This window comes from Pelodiscus sinensis, chromosome 3 (assembly GCF_049634645.1).
Source record: "Pelodiscus sinensis isolate JC-2024 chromosome 3, ASM4963464v1, whole genome shotgun sequence".
NCBI classification, from domain to species: domain Eukaryota; kingdom Metazoa; phylum Chordata; order Testudines; family Trionychidae; genus Pelodiscus; species Pelodiscus sinensis.
This window is the reverse complement of record NC_134713.1, coordinates 93,409,156-93,429,779: the sequence shown is the minus strand read 5'-3', so window position 1 is coordinate 93,429,779 and position 20,624 is coordinate 93,409,156. Positions and strand designations below refer to the sequence as shown.

General features: G+C 43.2%; 2 protein-coding genes across 6 annotated transcripts in view; one reads left to right on the top strand and one right to left on the bottom strand.

The window, feature by feature from the left end:
* The window catches only part of AKAP7 (A-kinase anchoring protein 7), a 129,154-nt gene that overhangs the window by 60,400 nt on the left and 48,130 nt on the right, over positions 1-20,624 (bottom strand). For all 5 annotated transcript variants that reach the window (XM_075924179.1, XM_075924178.1, XM_075924176.1 and 2 more), the window contains one exon: positions 13,653-13,797. In XM_075924179.1, the coding sequence (XP_075780294.1) occupies positions 13,653-13,797 (145 nt within the window). The remainder of the gene's footprint in view (positions 1-13,652; positions 13,798-20,624) is intronic.
* On the top strand, positions 15,299-19,294 carry MSH5 (mutS homolog 5). Its single transcript, XM_025182385.2, has 2 exons — positions 15,299-15,430; positions 16,649-19,294. Exon 2 carries the CDS (start codon positions 16,672-16,674, stop codon positions 19,108-19,110), a length of 2,439 nt encoding a protein of 812 aa, XP_025038170.2. The 5' UTR covers positions 15,299-15,430; positions 16,649-16,671; the 3' UTR covers positions 19,111-19,294.

Here is a 20,624-nt window from a genome sequence, read left to right as displayed (position 1 = left end):
ATTTGTGTCTGCTGCTTATTCCTTTATGCCTCTATACCCTTCCCTTTCCCCAAAGATGAGGTATTCTAACCTGAAAAAGATGGCAGTATTCAATACAACCAGCTATCATAAGGTATTAAATTAAAACTAATTTTGCTTAATATCTAAGTTATAGCAATTAATTTGTTGTCTTTCATGGAGGTTCTAGCACTCCCAAATAAAGTGATGGAAATTTTTAATATGGAAGTCAAATACAGTAGTTTGTGTTTAAAATATCGCTAGGTAAGAAGGAGGAGTTGGCCTGTAGGAAAAGTTTAGTATACTGTATAACCTATTCATTAGTGAGCTCTGATGCCTGAGGTGGCTGAGTTCAAACAATTTAAACAAAGAATTGTATGCAATTTACTCTGTGGAGAAATGGTGAACATATAACTGAATGCTACTATGCCATTTACACTGCTAGCTGAAGTAATTTAAAAGTAAAAATGCTTTTATGTAGTTTTGAATCAGCAACGCTACTCTTGTTATACGCAACAGGCTACAAAGATAATTAATGGATACCCAGAATTTTATTATTTATATCTACTATTTAGGACAACAAGAACCTGTGGCAAAGATTTTCAGACTTAGCAGTCAGACATCACTTGACTTGCATAGGATCTGTGAAAAACTTAAAGAACGACTGGTCTAGCAGCACCTTATAATAAAACATGTAGATGGTATCACAACCTTTCGTGGGTACAACCCACTTCTTTAGGTCATATGCTCCAGCCTCTTAATCATTCTGGTTGCCCTTCACTGGACCCTCTCCAATGTGTCCACATCCTTTTTGTGGGGGGGTGCCCAGAACTGGACACAATACTCCAGAATTGCCTCACCAGAGCCGAATAAAGGGGAATAATATCTCTGGATCTGCTGGCAATGCTCCTCTTAATGCACCCTCTGCCATCTGTCACTACTGAGAACAGCCTTTCTCCATCCTCTTTGGAACCTCCCTTCCATGTTAACAAGAAGAAGGCTATTATGCCATTAGCCATATGCCATTAATATGCCATTAGCCTTCTTGGCTACAAGGGCACACTGTTGACTCATATCCAGCTTCTCATCCACTGTAATTCCCAGGTCCTTTTCTGCAGAACTACTACTTAGCCATTCAGTCCCCAGCCCATAACAATGCTTGGGATTCTTCCATCCCAAGTGCAGGACTCTGCACTTGTCCTTGTTGAACTTCATCAGATTTCTTGTGGCCCAATCCTCCAATTTGTCTAAGTCACTCTGGCCCCTATCTCTGCCCTCAAGCGTATCTACCTCTCCCCCTAGCTTAGTGTCATCTGCAAAGCTGCTGAGGGTGCAATCCATCCCCTCATCCAGGTCATTAATAAAGATATTGAACAAAACCGGTCCTAGAACCGAACCTTGGAGCACTCTGCTAGAAACCAACCACCATCCAGACATCGAACCGTTGATCACTACCCACTGGGCCCAGCCTTCTAGCCAGCTTTCTATCCATCTTACCATCCATTTATCCAATCCACATTCCTTTAACTTGCTGGCAAGAATATTGTGGGAGACAGTATCAAAAGCCTTGCTAAAGTCAAAGTATATCACATCCACTGACTTTCCCATGTCCACAGAGCCAGTTACCTCATCATAGAAGCTGATCAGATTGGTCAGGCATGACTTGCCCTATATGAATCCATGCTGACTTTTCCTGATCATTTTTCTCTCTTCCAAGTGCCTCAAAATGGATTCCTTAAGGATCCCTTCCATGATTTTTCCAGGAACCGAGGAAAGACTGACCAGCCTATAGTTCCCTGGATCGTCCTTCTTCCCTTTTTTGAAGATGGGCACTACATTTGTCTTTTTCCAATCATCCAGGATCTCTCCCGATCTCCACGACTTTTCAAAGATAATGGCCAAAGGCTCCTCAATGACATTTGCCAGCTCCCTCAGTACCCTCGGCTGCATTAAGTCCGAACCCATGGATTTGTGTACATTTAGCTTTTCTAAATAGTTCCTAACCTGTTCTTTACCCACCAAGGGCTGCCCATCTTCATCCCATCTTGTGTCACTTAGCGAATTAGTCCAGGAGCCAACCTTGTCCGTGAATACAGAGGCAAAGAAAGCATTGAGAGCTTCAGCTTTCCCCACATCATCTGTCAATAGTTACCTTCTTCATCCAGTAGGGGCCCCACACCCTCTCTGACCACCTTCTTCTTGTTAACATGCCTGTAGAAACCTATGAGAAGAGGCTGAGGGAGTTGGGTCTGTTTAGTTTGCAGAAGCGAAGAGTGAGGGGGGATTTGATAGCAGCTTTCAACTTCCTGAAGTGAGGTTCCAAAGAGGATGGAGAAAGGCTGTTCACAGTAGTGACAGATGGCAGAACAAGGAGCAATGGTCTCAGGTTGTGGTGGGAGAGGTCCAGGTTGGATATTAGGAAAAACTATTTCACTAGGAGAGTGGTGAAGCACTGGAATGGGTTACTTAGGGAAGTAGTGGAGTCTCTATCCCTAGAGGTGTTTAAGTCTCGGTATGACAAAGCCCTGGCTGGGTTGATTTAGTTGGGATTGGTCCTGCGTAGAGCAGGGGCTGTACTTGATGACCTTCTGAGGTCTCTTCCAGCTCTATGGTTCTATGATTCATATTGGATCTATGGCTTTTTAGTATTTCTACAAATCAAGCCACTTATTTTATATGGATTTAGAAGGCTAACTTTAGGAACCCAGGTTTGAAATTTTTGGTCTGTGTATCTTTAGTGTCAAGCTTATAAAATACATTTTGCATGCTCACTGGTAACTTCCATATTCTGCATAACTCAAACCTTTCTTATTCATGATCCATAATTTTCATGTTTCTGTAACTGTACTGTAAAGAGGAGTGCGTCTATAATTTCATCTGCAAAGACATGAAATCCTAATTCTGGTTCAGAAGTCATGAAGCTGATGCAAAAACTACTGGATCAGATTCTTTGATCTGTACTTTTGTTATACAGAAGGTCAGACTGCATGATGATCATTATCCCTTATGGTCTTAGAATCTATAAATTATGAACAAATCTGTAAACAAGAAGCAGGGAACACTCCCGTAGTCACATAACAAAGGACTTAGCTAAGGAGGACCCTGTTGGTCCAACAATATTCCACATAATCTTACTTTCAGATGCGTTGTTATATACATTTGTTTCCATAAGAAACAGCAGTGTGCTGCACAGCTACTTTCTGGTGAGACATAACAATAACATAATATTAGCACTCTGTTTAAAAATATAACGTCACCACTGCACAATACACTAGACGTTTATCTGGTTTGAAAACAAAGGCGTTTTTAAATAAATCTTTAGTGATTTGTACTATTCCAAATATGTATTTTCCATTCACCAAAGTCTGAAAAAAGAAAACTCTGTAAATTGTCTCCTGCTCCTATTGATTGCTGGATATTGTTGCCTAAAGATAACATATAAGCCACGGCAAAGCACTTTTATGCAGTGATCATATTATTCCTGCAGTAGTGACCTATGCAGCTGTGTCTTATTTTAGAATGCCTCAAAGGAATTAGACAGTCAGCAAAGCAGCATCTCTCTGTGTAATCATGCAGCACGTTGTATAAGCTCTTGAGATTTGCACTAACAGTTAAAAAAAATTCTGACACTTCAACAGAAAAATAGTATAGCTTTCTTTTCTCTCATTGCCCTTTGAACTACTGAAAACATTTATCAGGGGAATATCTGAGTGGTATGACATTGTAGGAGAATTACTCTAGGGTGACCCAAACACAGTTTCCCTCAGGGACTAAGAACTTATATTAACTTGAATTCATAAGTAACAGAGTTACCTTCCAAAAATAAAACATGAATTGATTTTATTAATATTTCTATTCATCATTAAAATAAAAAAACTAATTTACTTTTCAATACTGCTGTGGTTTTTATTTGCCTATTTTACTTAGCTTGAAATGCCCAGTGAAAATGAATATTTAATTTTAATAAATAAAATGTAGCAATGTTAGGTCTTTGAAATCGAAAGCTTGTTAGAGTACAAAAAGAAAACATTTTAAAAGCAGAAAGCTATATTGGATTGAAAACAGTTATTGAACAGCACTAAGTATTATTTTTAGTACTTCTGTGTTGTCGAAAATCCAACGGTCTGCTTAGCTCCCTAGAATCTAAGACTCGAAGGAATAACTGTGATCATCTAGTTTGACTTTCTATATAAGATAAACCATAGAACTTCCTCAAAATAATTCCTAGAGCAGACCTTTTAAAAAAATAACCACTCTTAATTTACAAACTGTCAGTGACGGAGACTCTACCCCGATACTCCTCGGTAAACAGTTTCACTAGTTAAGTAATCTCATGGTTAAAACTCATTCCTTATTTCTTGTGTGTTAGCTTAGTGAAGACAGCAGGGCTGTGTCTACATTGGCACCCCTGTCCGGAAAAGGGATGCTAATGTAGACTTCGAAATTGCAAATTCCTCGGGGGATTTAAATATCCCCCACGGCATTTGCATTTACATGGCTGCCGCTTTTTTCCGGCTTGGGGATAAGCCGGAGAAAAGCGCCAGTCTAGACGTGATTCTCTGGAAAATAAGCCCTTTTCCGGAGGATTTCTTATTCCTACTTTCAAGGAATTCCCCGCGGAATTTGCAATATTCCCCCGCGGAATATTTAAATCCCCTGCGGAATTTGAAATTCTGAAGTCTACATTAGCATCCCTTTTCCGGAAAGGGGTGCCAATGTAGACACAGCCCAGGTGTTAGCACATTGGTCTTGTCTTATAGATGGTTCTTGTGTAGATAAGAACAGAGTTTTTCAGCACAGTGCATATATATTATTCTGGAAGCTGAGAACAAATTTACCACAAGGTGTGTGAACTGCTGTATACAAGTGTAAAGAAATACTTCCTACTGGGGCTTGACCCAGGGAATTTTGTATCCATAACCAGTATCTCTACTATTTTAATATAATTTAGCACTAGAAGACTTACCTGACATTGCTCGGGTCCTTCAGGGAAGGGGGCTAAGGGTTTGGGGAGAGCAGGAGTTAGGGCAGGGGCTTGGGGATATGAGGGACTCAGAGAAGGAGTCTGAGGGTGTGGAAGGTGCAGGCAGTCAGTGTTGGGGTGAGGATGGGCTCAGGGTAGACACTGTGGGATTCAGGAGTCAGGACAGGAAGTGGAGGACTTTAGAGCAGCGGATGAGGGCACAGGAGTCTGGGTAGGGGGTTGTGAGGTGTGGAGGGCTCATGGGTTAGGGTGGGGGCACCTACTGAATTCTCCCCAGGCTGGCACAGAACGAAGGGTGGGAGGCCACTGAAGCCGCCCACTGGCTTCTTCCCAGGGTCCACCCATGACTGCACCCCGCGGGGCCTGCCATGTTTCTTTTTAAATTAATATTCATCGTTTCAAGTGATGAGTCATTAAAGGGAAGGTATGCTCAGAGGTGGCCTAGGGTGGTGGAGCTATGGGACCAGCCCATGGCTGCTCCCCAGGGAAGGCCAGGGTGGTGGGGCCTGTGCTCCTTGCCAGCAGCTGCTCCCTGGCCTGGGACACTTGCTGCCCCCCTGTGGTCATTCATGAGTATAACTGTCCCTGGGGGCAGCAAGGGGGGCAACTGCCCTGGGGCCTAGTGATTCAAAGGGGCCCAAAGCTCCCAGTAGCCGCTGCGGCTATATATACACCTTCCAGTAATGGTTGTGATGTGTGTGACTCTAGCATTTGAGCAGTGTTATGGTATTGTTTGTCTGAGATGTAAACTGTCATATTCTTTTATAATTACTATTCATAGTCTCAAATGATGAAGCATTAAAGGGAGGGCATTCTGTTATTTACAGTATAAAGCAAGTGTAATGTTTGGGGATTATTCAGTCTGAGCCCCTTTTACAGGCTGGGGCTGGAAGGAGCTTTAGTTTTAACTGTACACTTCCAGGTTTGTGCCAGTTAGTCTAGACATTTCGGGCTTACTTTTGCATTATGCTGGGTTTTGCTTCTGGACTAAAACACACTGGGACTGGAAGGCGGCCCAGGCCTCCTGGCGCCATTGCAGGTCCGCCTCCATGTGCTGAGTGATGGCGTTGAAGGAGTTGGTCCCAGTGGCGGAGCTGCTGCCTCGGTAGTTGGGCAGCTGGGGGTGCTGCTGCTGCCGGACTGGAGGGTCCCCGGCTTATGCTTGGTCCCGCTGCAGGGAACAGAAGAAAGGATGGGTCAGTCAGGCAGACTGGCCACTGTCCCGACACCTCATGCCCTCCACCCCACCCCTGAGCCCAGGTGACACCACAGTAGTGTGGCTTGAGCCCCTCGGTTGCCCTCCTGCCCCCCGTGTTGTATGTTTGCAAAGAGGACCGCCCCTGGAGTAGGGTTCTCCTCCATGTATTGTAACCACCGGTCTGTGTCCTGGCTCCGTGGAGGGTGGGAGGGCGCTTGTGTTGCATTAACCTGTGGAACTCCCTGCTGGTGAAGGCTCTGAGGCTTTGGGCTAATCACTGGTGTTTGACAGGGAGCAAGATGACTCCCCACACAGTGCCTGGGAGCACATCTGGCAGACATGGTCCGGACTTAGATCCCCATGGCGTGGGATGTCTCCTGGACGGAACCAGGAGAGTGACTGGGGAGTGTCCCATCCTTGCAGCAAAACTCAGGCGGCCCTAGGGGCGGCCCGAGCGCTTCCCCCCCTTCTCCCTCCCACACGTAGCCCTGGGACATGTGTGGCCGCAGTGGGGACTTCCCTCAGGGGGCCAGCCAAGGCACCGGGAGCAGGCGAGGGGCTCAGTGGGGGTCACGCTCACAGGGCTGTGACGCTGCGGTTTACCCAGGAGCAGCTGGCTGTGCCTCACAGCCAGGCATGGGACAATGTGCCGTTCTGCGTGCTGCACCCTTGCGGAGGTGCGGGCTCTGGCCTGAGTCCCTGGGGCCCTGGCTGATTCCAGCTGGCATCGACCCTCCCCCCTGGTCCCGCTGGATGTCTGTGAGCAGCACGGTCCCAGGCGTGCCCTGCAGCTGCCTGCCGCGGCCACATGCTGCTCGGTCACCAGGCTGCACGTGGTTGCACGTGCTGCTTACTGCCTAATGCTACACAGCGTGCAGCTCACGTGGCCTGGGTGACATGATCTCCCCAAACCCCCTCCAGGCGCCTGGCTCCCCCATTCCCTCCCCCGCTCTTGTGAGTGCAAAGTGTAACACTCACCGATGGATCCTTCCCTGGCCTCCGGGGCTTGCGGTGCTGGCTGGCCCAGGATGGTGTGGAGCCGGTCATAGTGGGGCAGGTGTCTGCTCCTGCCCCCTGGCTCTTGCTGGCCTGCACGTAGCCCAGGCGCAGCTCCTTGACTTTAGCGCAGACTTGCTCGAGGGTCCGGGCTGGATGTCCCTGCTGGGTGAGCGCCTGGGCCATGCGGGCGAAGATGTCTGCATTCTGGCACTGGGAGCAGGTGTTATGGAGGGCCACCTCCTCCTGCCAGAGGTCGAGCAGGCTGTCCAGCTCCCGCAATGACCAGGATGGGGCCCTTCTTTTTCTGGCCCTGGGGACCTCCTGCGCTGGGGGTGCGGGTGGCTGATCCCCACCTGGAGCTGCCATCCTGCTGCGGGGTGGCTGCTGAGGACGGCAGGGGCCACATAGCAGACCTCAACCCAGAGGTCCGAGGAAGGGTCCTGCCTGGTAACCTCAGCAGCCTGCATCTGCTTTAAGAGGGATCAGATTACCAGGAAGTCCGGGAAGCTGATCCTGGCTACGGAGTCTGAGAGCGCCCATAGGACTTTTTTCTGTTTAGCCTGCTTTTGCACAAAACGTCTTAGCTGCCTGTCTACACTGGCCAGTTGCACATAAGGGCTTTTGCCCAAGCGGGAGTGTCAAAGTATTTGTGCAAGAAGCACTGTTTCTTACATTAGAACGTCAGTGCTTTTGCTCAAATTCAAGCGGCCAGTGTAGACAGCTGGCAAGTTTTTGCTTTTGCGTAAAATCTTGCCAGTCTAGATGCAGTGTGTGTTTATGTATTTTTCAATTGATTAAGATTGAAGAGATTTAGAAGATACACAAAATTAAGCCAACCTAAGTACGAAAAGATTTATACTGTACTCCCTGGGGTTGCCAGATGGTTTCAACAAAAATACCAGACACACTTGACATTACATCACAATCTACATTACATCTTATTTAGAAAATACCAGACATTCATATTTTCTCATTTATATTTTCTCAATTTGTTTCCTGAACAGAAAGCTCAAATACTAGACTGTCCGGTTCAAAACTGGACACCTGACAACCCTAGTACTCCCTAAGGTAGTCACTGTGCTGGGCTTTTTGTTTTGTTTCCAAGAATTACTCTATTCCTCATTTTGTGGATGAGGATTCAGCATGTTGCTGTCACTATGCCCAGTCTTCACCAACTATCTCTCTCTTTTGGGTTTTCTGCACCCATTCAGAGAGACTTGCCAGTGCTGCTGCAGTCATGCTCTGTTAAGCATGGCGGCTGTTTCTCTCTAATTCATTGTTCCAGCTTGTGCATCTACTACCTGCTGTGCACATATTTGCAGCTCAGCAGGTGAGCATCTCACCTCTGCACCTTTCAGGGCCAATCCATTACACTTCCATATTCTTTCTGTGTGTAAGTATGTTTTTAAAATGGGAAGGTGATAGGCATTTCAGCTTGTAATAGCAGTAGTAATAATAAAGCTGTGTAATTCTTTGTCACTCATATATTATGACTTCTCTTTTAGTATTAAGTCTGTTCTCTTTTTAGATGTCCCCACATCCTGTATGTATCCTGACAGAAAGTAAATACAGTATCAAGCAGTAAAGCAGTATGTTCCAAAGACATGAAAACACAATTCAAACAAATGTCCAAGGGAGATATACTGGGCTGTAATGAACTAGAATCACATGGTGCACTTTGTTTGACCTTTATCCTTACATAAAAATTCTATTTACCACTTTCATTATGTTTCCATCATGTGTATGGTACTGCATTCGCTCCCTCTATGATTAATTTAACACCTGAATATTCTTGTAACCAAACACTTCAGAGAAAAAACTGTTCAAACTACATATTTTAAATAATCAGTTATGTTTTTCTCTTTGAGGCTACATCTAGACTGCAAGCTTCTTTCGGAAGAAGCTTTTCCGGAAGAGATCTTCTGGAAAAATCTTTTTTTGAAAGAGAAACACAGCAAAAGCACAATGAAAAAGCAACCTGCTTTTTTGAAAGACAGCATCAATATTGATTGGACCACTGATTTTCTTGTGACGGTATGCACCTTTTTTTGGGAGCACTCACCACACAGCCCCCAGCTGGCCCTGGGATGCGGCAATTAAAGGGGCCACAACCACATTTCGACCGCCCTCACTTTTTTTTTCTTGTTCGACAAGATTCCCCTGGCGTTGGGTTTTTTTTCTCTCTCTCTCTCTCTCTCTCTCTCTCTCTCTTTCTCTCCGCAACCCTAGTACCGGCTTTTTTTTTTTTTTTTAACAAAAAAACAAGCACTGGATTGGATGCTACCTCGCATTTCAATTGTGATTACTGTGGACAGAGTGGCCACCAGGGCACCTGGGCCTTTTCCTGGAGGCCTCTTCTTTCAAAAAAACACTCTCTTCCGCATTCACACATGCCTTTTTCCGAAAAAGCTTTTTCAGAAAAATGCTTCTTCCTCATAGAAAGAAGTTTACCACTGTCAGAAAAAACCCTCCATTATTTTGACTTTCTGTCAAAAGAACGCAATAGCAGTGTGGCTGTAAGTGTAGTTTTTCCAGAAAAACTTTGCAGTTTAGACATACCCTGAGGCTCAACATTTAGTTTTCTAGCCTCTTTCTCTAACACTCTGCCCCCACCTTGTAAAGGATCAAAATATTAACTTGTGTTAAACCTTGGTGTTGGGAGGATAAATGCATTAGAGACAGTCAGCTTCTTTTGGATTTACTGATGAAAAATGCTATACAAGAGAGAGGTATTATTACAGAATTTCAGAAGAATACTACCCTTTCACATAGGATGTTGTGAAGCCCAGTGTTTGTGAAGTGCTGAGATACTATGGCTATGAGTATCTCTATAAATTAATTACAAGGAAAATAATTTAGTTTTATCTCAAAAAGAAGATGACTTGGTTCCTGGTCATGAAAATGACATTCTCTACAAAGTCCTTAACCATGGTTGAATCAAACCCAACAGTGCAAACATACTGTTCTTGCTATTATAACAGCTGACTGATTGCTTTTTAAACAATTCTAATGACATGAATATTTTAAATAAATCTGAATAACTGAATATTTTACATTATGTATTCAAAGTATCAGAGGGGTAGGTGTTAATCTGAATCTGCAAAAGTGATGAGGAGTCCTGTGGCACCTTATAGACTAACAGATTTATCGGAAAATAAGCTTTCGTGGGCAAAGACCCACTTCGTCAGATGGATCTGGAATTTCCACTACTTAATATCACATGCATCTGATGAAGTGGGTCTTTGCCCATGAAAGCTTACGCTCCAATAAATCTGTTAGTCTATAAGTTACCACAGGACTCCTTGTCACTTATGTATTCCAAGGTATCTATGAATATAGCTAGTATAGTAAGTCCATCAGCCAACGACAAGTGTAACAACAACACGTAGACTTAAACAAATGCTTAGAACAACAGCTGTCAAATAATTTTATACTTGTTGCAGAACAGCTTTTATTTATTAACCAAATTACTATGCCTGAGAGACATATTCTAGAATACTCTGCCACTTGTAAATAATGCAGCCATCTCACACTCATGCCAATGAAAGCCTTCATACCGCATTATATATACTTTCAATAGATTATGCATGTATCTATAATTTATGTATGCATGCATATAAAAAAGTAAATAAAATATCATTCATAAATCCTCTGAAGTATTTTTGGCTTCTTTTCACAATGCTGTCACCAGTAATTTAATGTTAGTATCCCAATCTGTTCTTTCTCTATTCCGGTCTGTTTTTCATTTGCTGTGTGCGATATCCTCCAGTATAGTGTGAAAAAAGTCATTTTCCTTATTTTCTGAGAACAGACAGAACTCTTAAGTGCAAAACAAAAATTGCCTATCATAGGCGTGCGCAGCACATTTCATTAGAGTGTGCACCCAGGGAATTTTTTTTTAAAGGTGAACATTTATTGAATACTCAATCATAAAGGATATGCTGCAAGCAAATGTGGGCTTTCTATACATTTCTACGTTTGGCGCTTATTGCATAATACAACAATCCATACTTTAAAACTAAAAGAGCACATCATGCAATTAAATTAAAATGCAAAGCTACTTTTTTTTTTGAGACATTAGGGTGTGCCTGCATACGCCTATGCCTAGTATCACTGGCAACTGGTACTTAGCACTGTATAGATATTGACTAATAAATTCCCATAACACTCCTGTGAGACAGGTGACTAAGCATTACTAGCCTGAATTGATCAGATGGAGAAACTGAAATAGAAAGACGAAGTGACTTGTGCAAGACCACAAAGCAAATCACTGACTATACCAGACATTTTGGACTACATGATTCAGCAGTGTGTTTATTCCTTCAGGAATCAAAGATTTCTAATACCAGCACTTGTGTAAAGATGGTCAAAACAATTGACTCAAAGGAGCTAGCAGGAGCTATGCATGCATACATTTGATCCACGCTGCAGTTTTAGTTTTGGCATGGTGTTAGAAATGCAAGTAGCAAGCTCTTTGAGGTTGCTAGAAGAATAGTTTGTAACTGCTAAATATTTTATTGTATATTCAGTAAAATATCCACCAGAAAATTAAAAGAAATTAGTACAATGAGTATTTTTGTCAATGCTTTCAGCTGATAAAACTTTTAAAAAGTCTGACTCTTTTATCAACATCTCCTTGACTTGAAAGATAAAGTCAGATGAGGACATGCTTAAATGAGAAGAGATTTCTCTTAGCTTATGTTCATCCTAGAACCATTGAAAGATAGGGTGAAAGAGACATGGAAACGACTTCTAGTTCATCCCCCTGCACTAAGCCAGGATCAAATATACCTAGAATATCATCACTTGAAATGTTTTGTGTAATATGAGGATGTGTTTAGAAACAGACAATAGAGGTTTTCTGCTTTGATATTTCAAAGACTTAAGGAAGAAAGACTCAAGAGTTTTAACAGAACAGGAGATTCCAAAGGGAAGATGTTGCCATTCAATTATTAGTGATGGAATTAGTGATCTTGAAAGATTTTCACATCACTATGTGAATTTTCCTTTCCTTTTATAGAAATGTTCATTCTTTAAGGGTGAAAATTTTCATAAATATTTCTAGTATTCTTAATGTGGAAGGGTCTCCATGTGAGGTTTTTCCTGTTTGAGTGGCTTCTGAGTAGTTCCATGTTACTTTAAAAACTGTTTGAGTAAGAATTTGTTGTGGGGGGAGGAGGTATGTTGCAAGATAGGAGAAGCAAAACAAAATTCAGTTTCTGTGATGAGCATCTTAATTTTGGAGTCTTTTTCCATAGTGTTTCGTATTCCCAGTGCCTGCTTGTTTGTTTGCTTTTGTTTTAAAGAATCTTATGTAATAGCAGGTATCCCCCGATACCTTAATGTAGGTCATGGTGTGTTCCAATAAACATAACAATTTTCTTTGTGAGATGGAACACTTTGCTCTCTGCCATCTTGCCAAAAGAAGCATAAGAAAAGCTCTTCATTATTAATGTGTATATTTTGGTTCTGTTTTGAAGGAAAATTTTTTCACATTTATAAACTATAAAAAAACTATAGTAACATTCAGCATAAACTTTGAGGTATGATACAATTTGAGGCTATTTTTCTTACCCTTCCCTAATAAATTTTGTCAAATGGTAATTATCTCAATGGCTCAACCTTCTGCAATGCATGTATACAGATTATCTAACTCCAGCTATACTAGTTCAGTTAACGTGCCCTCTGAACTGATATATGGCCACTACCCCCTTCTTGCTTTAAATATATCCACCACTTCTATGATGCTGATAGATGCTGATAGTAGTCAATTCATGACACCAAAAAAAACCAGCAAATAACATGTATAAAAAAGTACATGTTCCTCTTTACGCACTCTACAAGTGTCATTGGTCTCCTTAATTTGTAAGTTCTATGGGAGCAAGAACTATCTCTTCATATGTATTTCTACAGCATCTATCATATTGGAGTCCTGATCCTAATTGGGACCCCTGGGCATTATTCAATTTTTTTTTAATCTATGCCCACTGCTTCCAACTCATGTTTGTATCTGGCTGCTCTTAACAAAGTTGAATATTTGGAGCAGACCAAGCTCCATGTGAATTAGAGTATCATCAGAAGTGGGCACCAAAGCATAGAAGAAGAATCCATTGTGAAAACTAGCATCCTGCAACCTCTCCATGTGCAGAATTAATATGGAAATCAATTGAAGTTTCATTCCTGTAGGGCTTGCAGGCCTTAAGGCAGGAATGGGAGGGAAAGTCAAAAGTACACAGAAGCATGAAGCTCCAGTGCTGAGGAACATGTAGTGGTTGGGAGCAACAGTTCTGATCTGTAGCAATAACTAGCGTAACTACCAAAATGTTATAATAGTTCATTCAGATTTGGCACCATCTAATATATCTCTGCAAGTTTTGCCAAACCTACATTCCTAGCACTAACAGCTTATAAAACTCTTCAATTTCAAACAAAATCCATAAAATTAAGAATTAAACAAAATAGTATTGTACTTACCAACCGTGATAGAAGACTCACAGTGGTAATAGCCATTGGGTTGCTTTTTTTTCAACATGGAGCAAAGATCTAGGCGGTACAGGGTTTCATCTCCAAAACAGTGACTTTTAAAATTCTCATATAGTTTTGGGTCAATTCTTTTCACCTTTAAATATCAAAATCAAATTACATTATTCATTTCACTAGAAGACCAGATTTTCATATTTATTTTCCATATTTCTGTTTGGAATAAATGGTTTTTAGGATGTATTTAGAAATGTAAATAAACAAACATTACACTCTAATGTTCCTGATCTTTTGTCTGACTGAGCTGTGAAGAGGAAAAAGTGGCATCACACCACCTTTATGCCACTCGTCCCTGATCCTGTGCTGGTTATAGTAGTTTTAGAGCAGTCCTAATGTCCAATGGCTCATAACAGCCCCCAATAGGCCATTACATAACCAGGGATTATTGGCTCAATTCTACTCTCAGGACATTTCCCACTACTGGGAAAATCCCTAATGGCTGTTTAGGAAAGCTTTCCTTGTTCCTTTGGCTCACCTGAGCAGGGTGGTGTCTACACAGTCAAACTAGGCTTGTTGTCCTGTGTGTTAACATTTCTAAACTTTTGTATACTTTTTACATTTAAGCTTACCATTAGAATAAATTTGTCAGGCTTATGAATACAACAGGGCTCTTTCAGTGCATGATTGAAAGGGGGCATTATGTGTCTATGCCTTTGCACAGAGGTGTTACAAAAGGGGGAGGTGATGTTATAGGGTATAGCTGACAAAAAGTAGTGGTTGGTGTTGGACTGTAACAAGGTAGTGTGTGGGGGACAGGAGTGCCAAGTGATACATTTGGCAGCCCTGTGGTACCTGCTGATGTCTCAGATGGATTTTCCCATATGCAGCTAAGATGCATTTGCCTGCAGTTGTGCCTTCCAACTGCATGGGGACGCTGTGGCACCAGCTAAGCTTCCTCTCTTGTTGCTCCCTCTTCTGGATTACTCAGGCAGGAAGAGGTAGTAGTGGTTGCCAGAGGCAACATTACCACTGAAGGTGGGATGCTTAATATTGGCTCAAAAGTCCCTTATTCTTTGGTGAGCTACATTAGGCTCCACCAATCAGAAACCCATAGCAAACACTCCTCCCCCCCCATATATAGCCCAGAATTGCCCGTCAGTTACCCTCTGACCCACTTATCCCAGCCCCAACTGACAAATTTAGTGCAGCTCCACATCTACCTTTACTGTTCGGATTGGGGTGTTTTGACCATAAAGTGAAGTTTATTGTAATATGCAAATTATGTGCAAATTATTTGCAAATAGGCATAGTTAAAAAAAAGCCATAGAAGAGCAACACAAAACTTGGCACTTCTGGTGGGGGTAGGGTTGAGGAAAGGCACTCGTCTTTGGGTGGGTGGGAGGCAGTTACAGAGCTGTGCTTGTATGCTGAAGGCATTTAAAGGCAGTGTCTTTTTATTGAGGTGGGGGGGGGTATGGAACAGTGGTCAGTGAAGGAATTGTGGAGTAGTCTTTATCTCTGGCACCTCAGCCTCCCTTTTGGGGTCCTTGGCTGCACCTGCCAGCCAACCAGCACCCTCTTTGCCCTCAGCAACTTGCTTTCCTTGAGAGGCCCAGAGGGAAGAGGAGACAGAATAGCGGAGGCAAAAGAACACTAAGCCACCAGGCAAGGACAGAGAAAGCCACCAGCCTCGCTGCACTGAACACAGGCCCGTGCTGCCACAAGGTACTGAGTGAGCAGGCCCGGACTGCCGGACGCTGCTGCTCTCTGAGGTATGTGGGGGCTGGAGGAGACCTACAGATCACGGCGCTGAATTTATCAGGGGTGGGAGAAGCGAGCCATGGAGCTTACAATATGGTATCTGATGCGTGGTGGGAGAAAGGCAGCGTTATCGGGTGGGCCTTCAGTGGACAGTGTGGAGGGAGGTAAGTAGGGCCCAGGGGCATCGTATGCTAGAGGCAGGGGGAGGAAGAATGGGCAGAGATACAAATTACAGCTCAGTATCTGTGGGAGGGCCCAGCCCTGACAAGAAGCTGCACTGAGGAAGTACTGAGCAGCTGGTAGGAGAAGGAAAGAGAGGTCGGTTAAGGAGATAAACTCCCAGCCTACAAAGAACTGCCTGGCCTATGTGTGAGGTGGGTAGATACGAAGAGAACTGAGACCTGGGAGAAGGGCCATGTAATGGGGTGGGGGCAGAGAGGGTAACTTATAGACCTTCACTCTGTGCGGGAGTGCTCCTCTGCATGTGCGTGGGATGACCATGATCACCTGGGCTGGTGTGTTGTGAGTTTATATGGAGGGTGGGTTTACAGAATGTGTGTAATTAGCAGTTGTGAGGTGACAGTGTGCCAATGTGCCCAGAAAGGTGTGTCTGCAGAGGTGCTGGAATAATTTTGATAGTGGGGGTGCTGAGTGCCACTGAGCCAAACTATAAACACTGTGTATAATGGAAACCACTTCAACCCCTGTATCCTTAGTCCTAGCACCTGTGTGTGTGTCTATGTATATAGAATGGGCATTTCCATGAGCACTCATGTATGTCCATTCACCCAGGTGTCTGAGCAAGCAGATAGGTGCTGACTCTTACTAGCCTTAAATTTCTACAGGGTAGTGTCCGCACCCCAATGCAGTCACAACAGGAAACAAGATCCATTCCTCATTATTATTCATACTAACTAGGAATACTTAGGACCTATTAGAGCCAATCTCTCAGCCCAACCACCCAACTCATTTCTTGGTTCAACCCATCTCCCTGCTCATTGCCCTTTGAAGGGAGAGGATTTTCATGTAGCAGGAGTAGGGGTAGAGAGGAATGATGCAAGCAGCAGAAGGCTGTTGGAAAAGTGGCAGGTGGCCCAGAGAGGGAGAGGAGTGAAGCAGATCAGATGGTGGCTGGGAGGTGGATAAAATGGACATGTGATCAGAATCAGTTGTTATTGGGGAAGGGATTTCTGAAATGTACCAACAAAAATGTCCATTTTCACCAGTAGCACTGCTCTTGGAAGTGGCCAGAATGAGCATGACTGCCTCTCTGAACACCCATTGTGTCCCACTACCACTGCTTGGGCCTGAACAAGAGGAAGAGCAGGAGCAACCTCAGATATACATGTGTGTGTTGTGGTATGCAGGGCAGCTAGGGATCACTTACTATGACACCGGAGACTGCTCAGTCTACTTCATGCCTGACATGCCTGATAACGAAGACCTCAAGCTGCTGCAAAAAGTAATTGATGAAGTCCTCCCCCAATGCATAGTGACTAGTGCCAAGCAGGATCATAACATCGCCAAATTCCTGACCAATATGGGTACTGCTACTGGCAATGTGGAAAAGCCAGAAATTGTCCTCTTTCCCAATATGGACTTTGGCCTGGAAGTAAGCAAACAGCGAATCCTATCTAGGCAATTTCCTTTTATTCCCTCTCATATGACTGCAACAGAAAAAATCCTCTATTTGTCTTCCATCATTCCCTTCGAGAGCCCACTCATGGTACGAGCACTAGGTGGCTTGTTGAAGTTTCTTGACAAGAGGCGGATCGGAGTTGAACTGGAAGATAGCACCATTGGGGTTCCAATCTTGGCCTTTAAAAAGTTTGTGCTCATGGATATTGTGAATATGGACCAAGATACTTACTGTGTCCTACAGATATTTAAAAGTGAGGTACATCCTTCTGTGTACAAGCTGGCCACTGGGCTGAAAGAAGGACTCAGTTTATTTGGGATTTTGAACTGCTGCAGGTGCAAGTGGGGAGAGAAACTAATGAGGTTGTGGCTCATGCGACCCACCCGGAACCTTACAGAGCTGAACAAACGGCTGGATGTTATCCAGTTCTTCTTGCTGGCTCAGAACCATGAAACAGTCCTGACTCTTCAAGACTGCCTCAAGAATATAAAAAATGTACCTCAGATTCTGAGAAGAATGACTCTTTCACATACAAAGGTCAGTGACTGGCAGGCACTTTATAAAACAGTGTATAATGCGGTGTGCCTCAGAGACACATGCCGTTCTCTGCCTAGCAGCATCGAACTCTTCCAGACCATCTCACAAGTCTTCACCGATGATCTGTATTATATTGCCAGTCTCATCAGCAAAGTGGTAGATTTTGAAGGCAGCATCTCAGAAAACCGTTTCACTGTCAGACCCAATGTGGATCCCACCATTGATGAAAAAAAACGAAAGCTGATGGGTCTCTCAGACTTCCTTACAGAAGTGGCCCGGAAGGAACTGGAGATGCTGGACAATCAGATTCCTTCCTGTTGTGTCATCTACATTCCCTTGATTGGCTTCCTACTTTCCATTCCGCGGCTGCCCACCATGGTGGACAAGAATGACTTTGAGATCGAAGGCCTGGATTTCATGTTCTTGTCAGAAGATAAACTGCATTACAGAAGTGCTAGGACTAAGGAACTAGACAGCATTCTAGGTGACCTGCACTGTGAGATCAGAGACCAGGAAGCACTTATCATGCACCAGATGCAGACAAAGATCTTGGAGAAGTCTGCAGTACTTAACAATGTGATTGAGTACACAGCACACCTAGATGTTCTTCTAGCTCTGGCCGTGATGGCTCGAGAGAATAGCTATAGCCGTCCATGCTTTACCCACCGCCATGGCATCCATATCAAGGATGGCAGGCATCCACTCATGGAGCTATGCGCAAAGACTTTTGTGCCCAATCCTGTGGACAGTGGTGAGGCTAGTGGGCGGATAAAGATCCTTACAGGGCCCAACTCATCTGGGAAAAGTGTATACTTAAAAATGGTGGGACTCATAACATTCATGGCCCTCATTGGTAGCTATGTCCCTGCTGCACAGGCTGAGATTGGGGCTGTTGACGGGATTTACACAAGGATTCACAGCAGGGAATCTGTATCTCTGGGACTCTCCACTTTCATGATTGATCTCAACCAGGTTGCCAAAGCAGTGAACAATGCCACTGAGAGGTCCTTGGTACTTATTGATGAATTTGGCAAAGGGACCAACACAGTGGATGGCCTCTCCCTTCTGGCTGCTGTGCTGAGGCACTGGCTTAACCAGGGAATCCAGTGTCCACAAGTCTTTCTCTCCACGAATTTTCACAGCTTGGTGCAGCTGAAGCTCCTTCCTGACACTCCTCTTGTGCAGTACCTGACAATGGAGACTCACCAAGATGGAAATGAGTTAGTATTCTTCTATCAGCTCAAAGAGGGGGTATCCACCGTTAGTCATGCTGCCAATATTGCTGCATTGGCTGGGATGCCACCCAAAGTAATTGCACGAGGAGTGGAGGTATCAGAGCTTATCCGAAATGGAAAACCCATTAGACGTATTGATCATCCATCCAAAGAGAGCCAGCTGGAGAAATGCAAGTCTCTGGTGGAAAAGTTCCTTTGCTTAGACCTTGATGACCCCCAGATAGACTTAGAGAAGTTCATGAGTCAGGAAGTGCTGCCCTCTGCAGCCTCCATTCTGTAACAGTTTAACCCTAGAAACATGGTATATTTGTTAAAAGTCTCTCTGGCTGTCAAACTAAAAACATTTTTGTAGGAGGGAACTTAAAAGCTCCTTATACTTTGATATTAACAAAGAATAATATCCCTTCCTTGGTGCATTTTCTTCAACCACAAATATGAAATGCTATCCAAGATATAGTTGAAAAATCCCTGGACAAGGAAAATATGTTCTCTGGGGGAGATGGAAATAGCATCAGCCATGAAAAATAATTTCTCTGACCAATGCTCCCACCCCATAATTAATTTTTAATACATATTTATTGTAAAAGTTATGTTTCCTTTTTCCTGTTTCAGATAGGTGTGTCTCCCTACCTGTTTGAGATTTGATGTTTTTTATCTAGTAGTAGTAGAGCATCAGGGCTGGAAGTCAGGGACCTTGGTTTCTCTTTCCCATGTGACCGTGGGATAAAATCTTAACCTCTTTCTATCTGCGTACATAAAATGAGTACATACTAATTTAATTGCTTCAGAGCACATTTTAAGGCTTGAAGGTTTGTAAAGTGCTTTATGGCAATAGATGAAAGGTGCTATAGAAGTACAACACAGTCATTGTGTACAAGATCATAGTTTGGGACCAAACCATGACACATCCTTCCTGAGATAGTAGCACTGTGCGGGTAAAGTGCTCAGTCCCTAATGCAAGAGAATGTGTTGCATCACACTCTAGTGACTCGTCTAGTCACTTCTGGACCACTATCAAGAGGTTGCACAGAAATATGTGTCCTGTTCTCTTAAGCCAGAAAAAAATTGGCATTATGCAAGGCATTAAGAATAAAGATAATAGAGGGGGAAAATGGAGTGATGTCATGGGCTGTAAGAAACTTATTACAACACCACTGATCTTGTCCAGGAAAGTGGCACTCACTATGGCGATTGGTGAAATGGTGGTTTAATAACCTTATAATACATTACTCCTGGGGAACCCCACATTCAAATTCAGCTTATTGTTGGTCACAAGTAGGAGTTTGTGATTTGATCCTTCTTGTTATTGATTGTTTGTCCACATGACATAATAAAGCAATCACGTAATTTATCTTGGACAGTCTCTGCTCAGGAAAAGCTAGTAGCTATCATAAACAGAATGTTGCAGGGCAAAAACAGCATACATTGGCAGAATCATTTAGCACTTTGCTTTGATGAAACAAGAACTGCTCTCTCCCTTTTAGGTTCTATATTATAAGAATACAGACTTATTATTTTGACTTCACTTATTCTGGAAACATACAGAAAGCAAGGGAATTGTAGACTATATTGATAATGTTAGGGAGAGATTAATATTTTAAATTCTCTACAATTTTACATGAAAATTTGAGGAAGGGGAAATTGATGAAACAGAAATTTGCTTTCGTTGCAGTGCAGTGTTTTTTTCCTTTAATGTTTTATATAATTTGCTATCAGTCTACAACATATACAACTACAGCTTAAAAAAAAGAAAATGTACACGGGTGACAAATTAACACAACTGATATAAAACAA

What these genes read in the sequence shown, in the direction of transcription:
- MSH5 (XM_025182385.2), top strand. Translation starts at nt 16,672, where the DNA reads ATGAGCATGACTGCCTCTCTGAACACCCATTGTGTCCCACTACCACTG.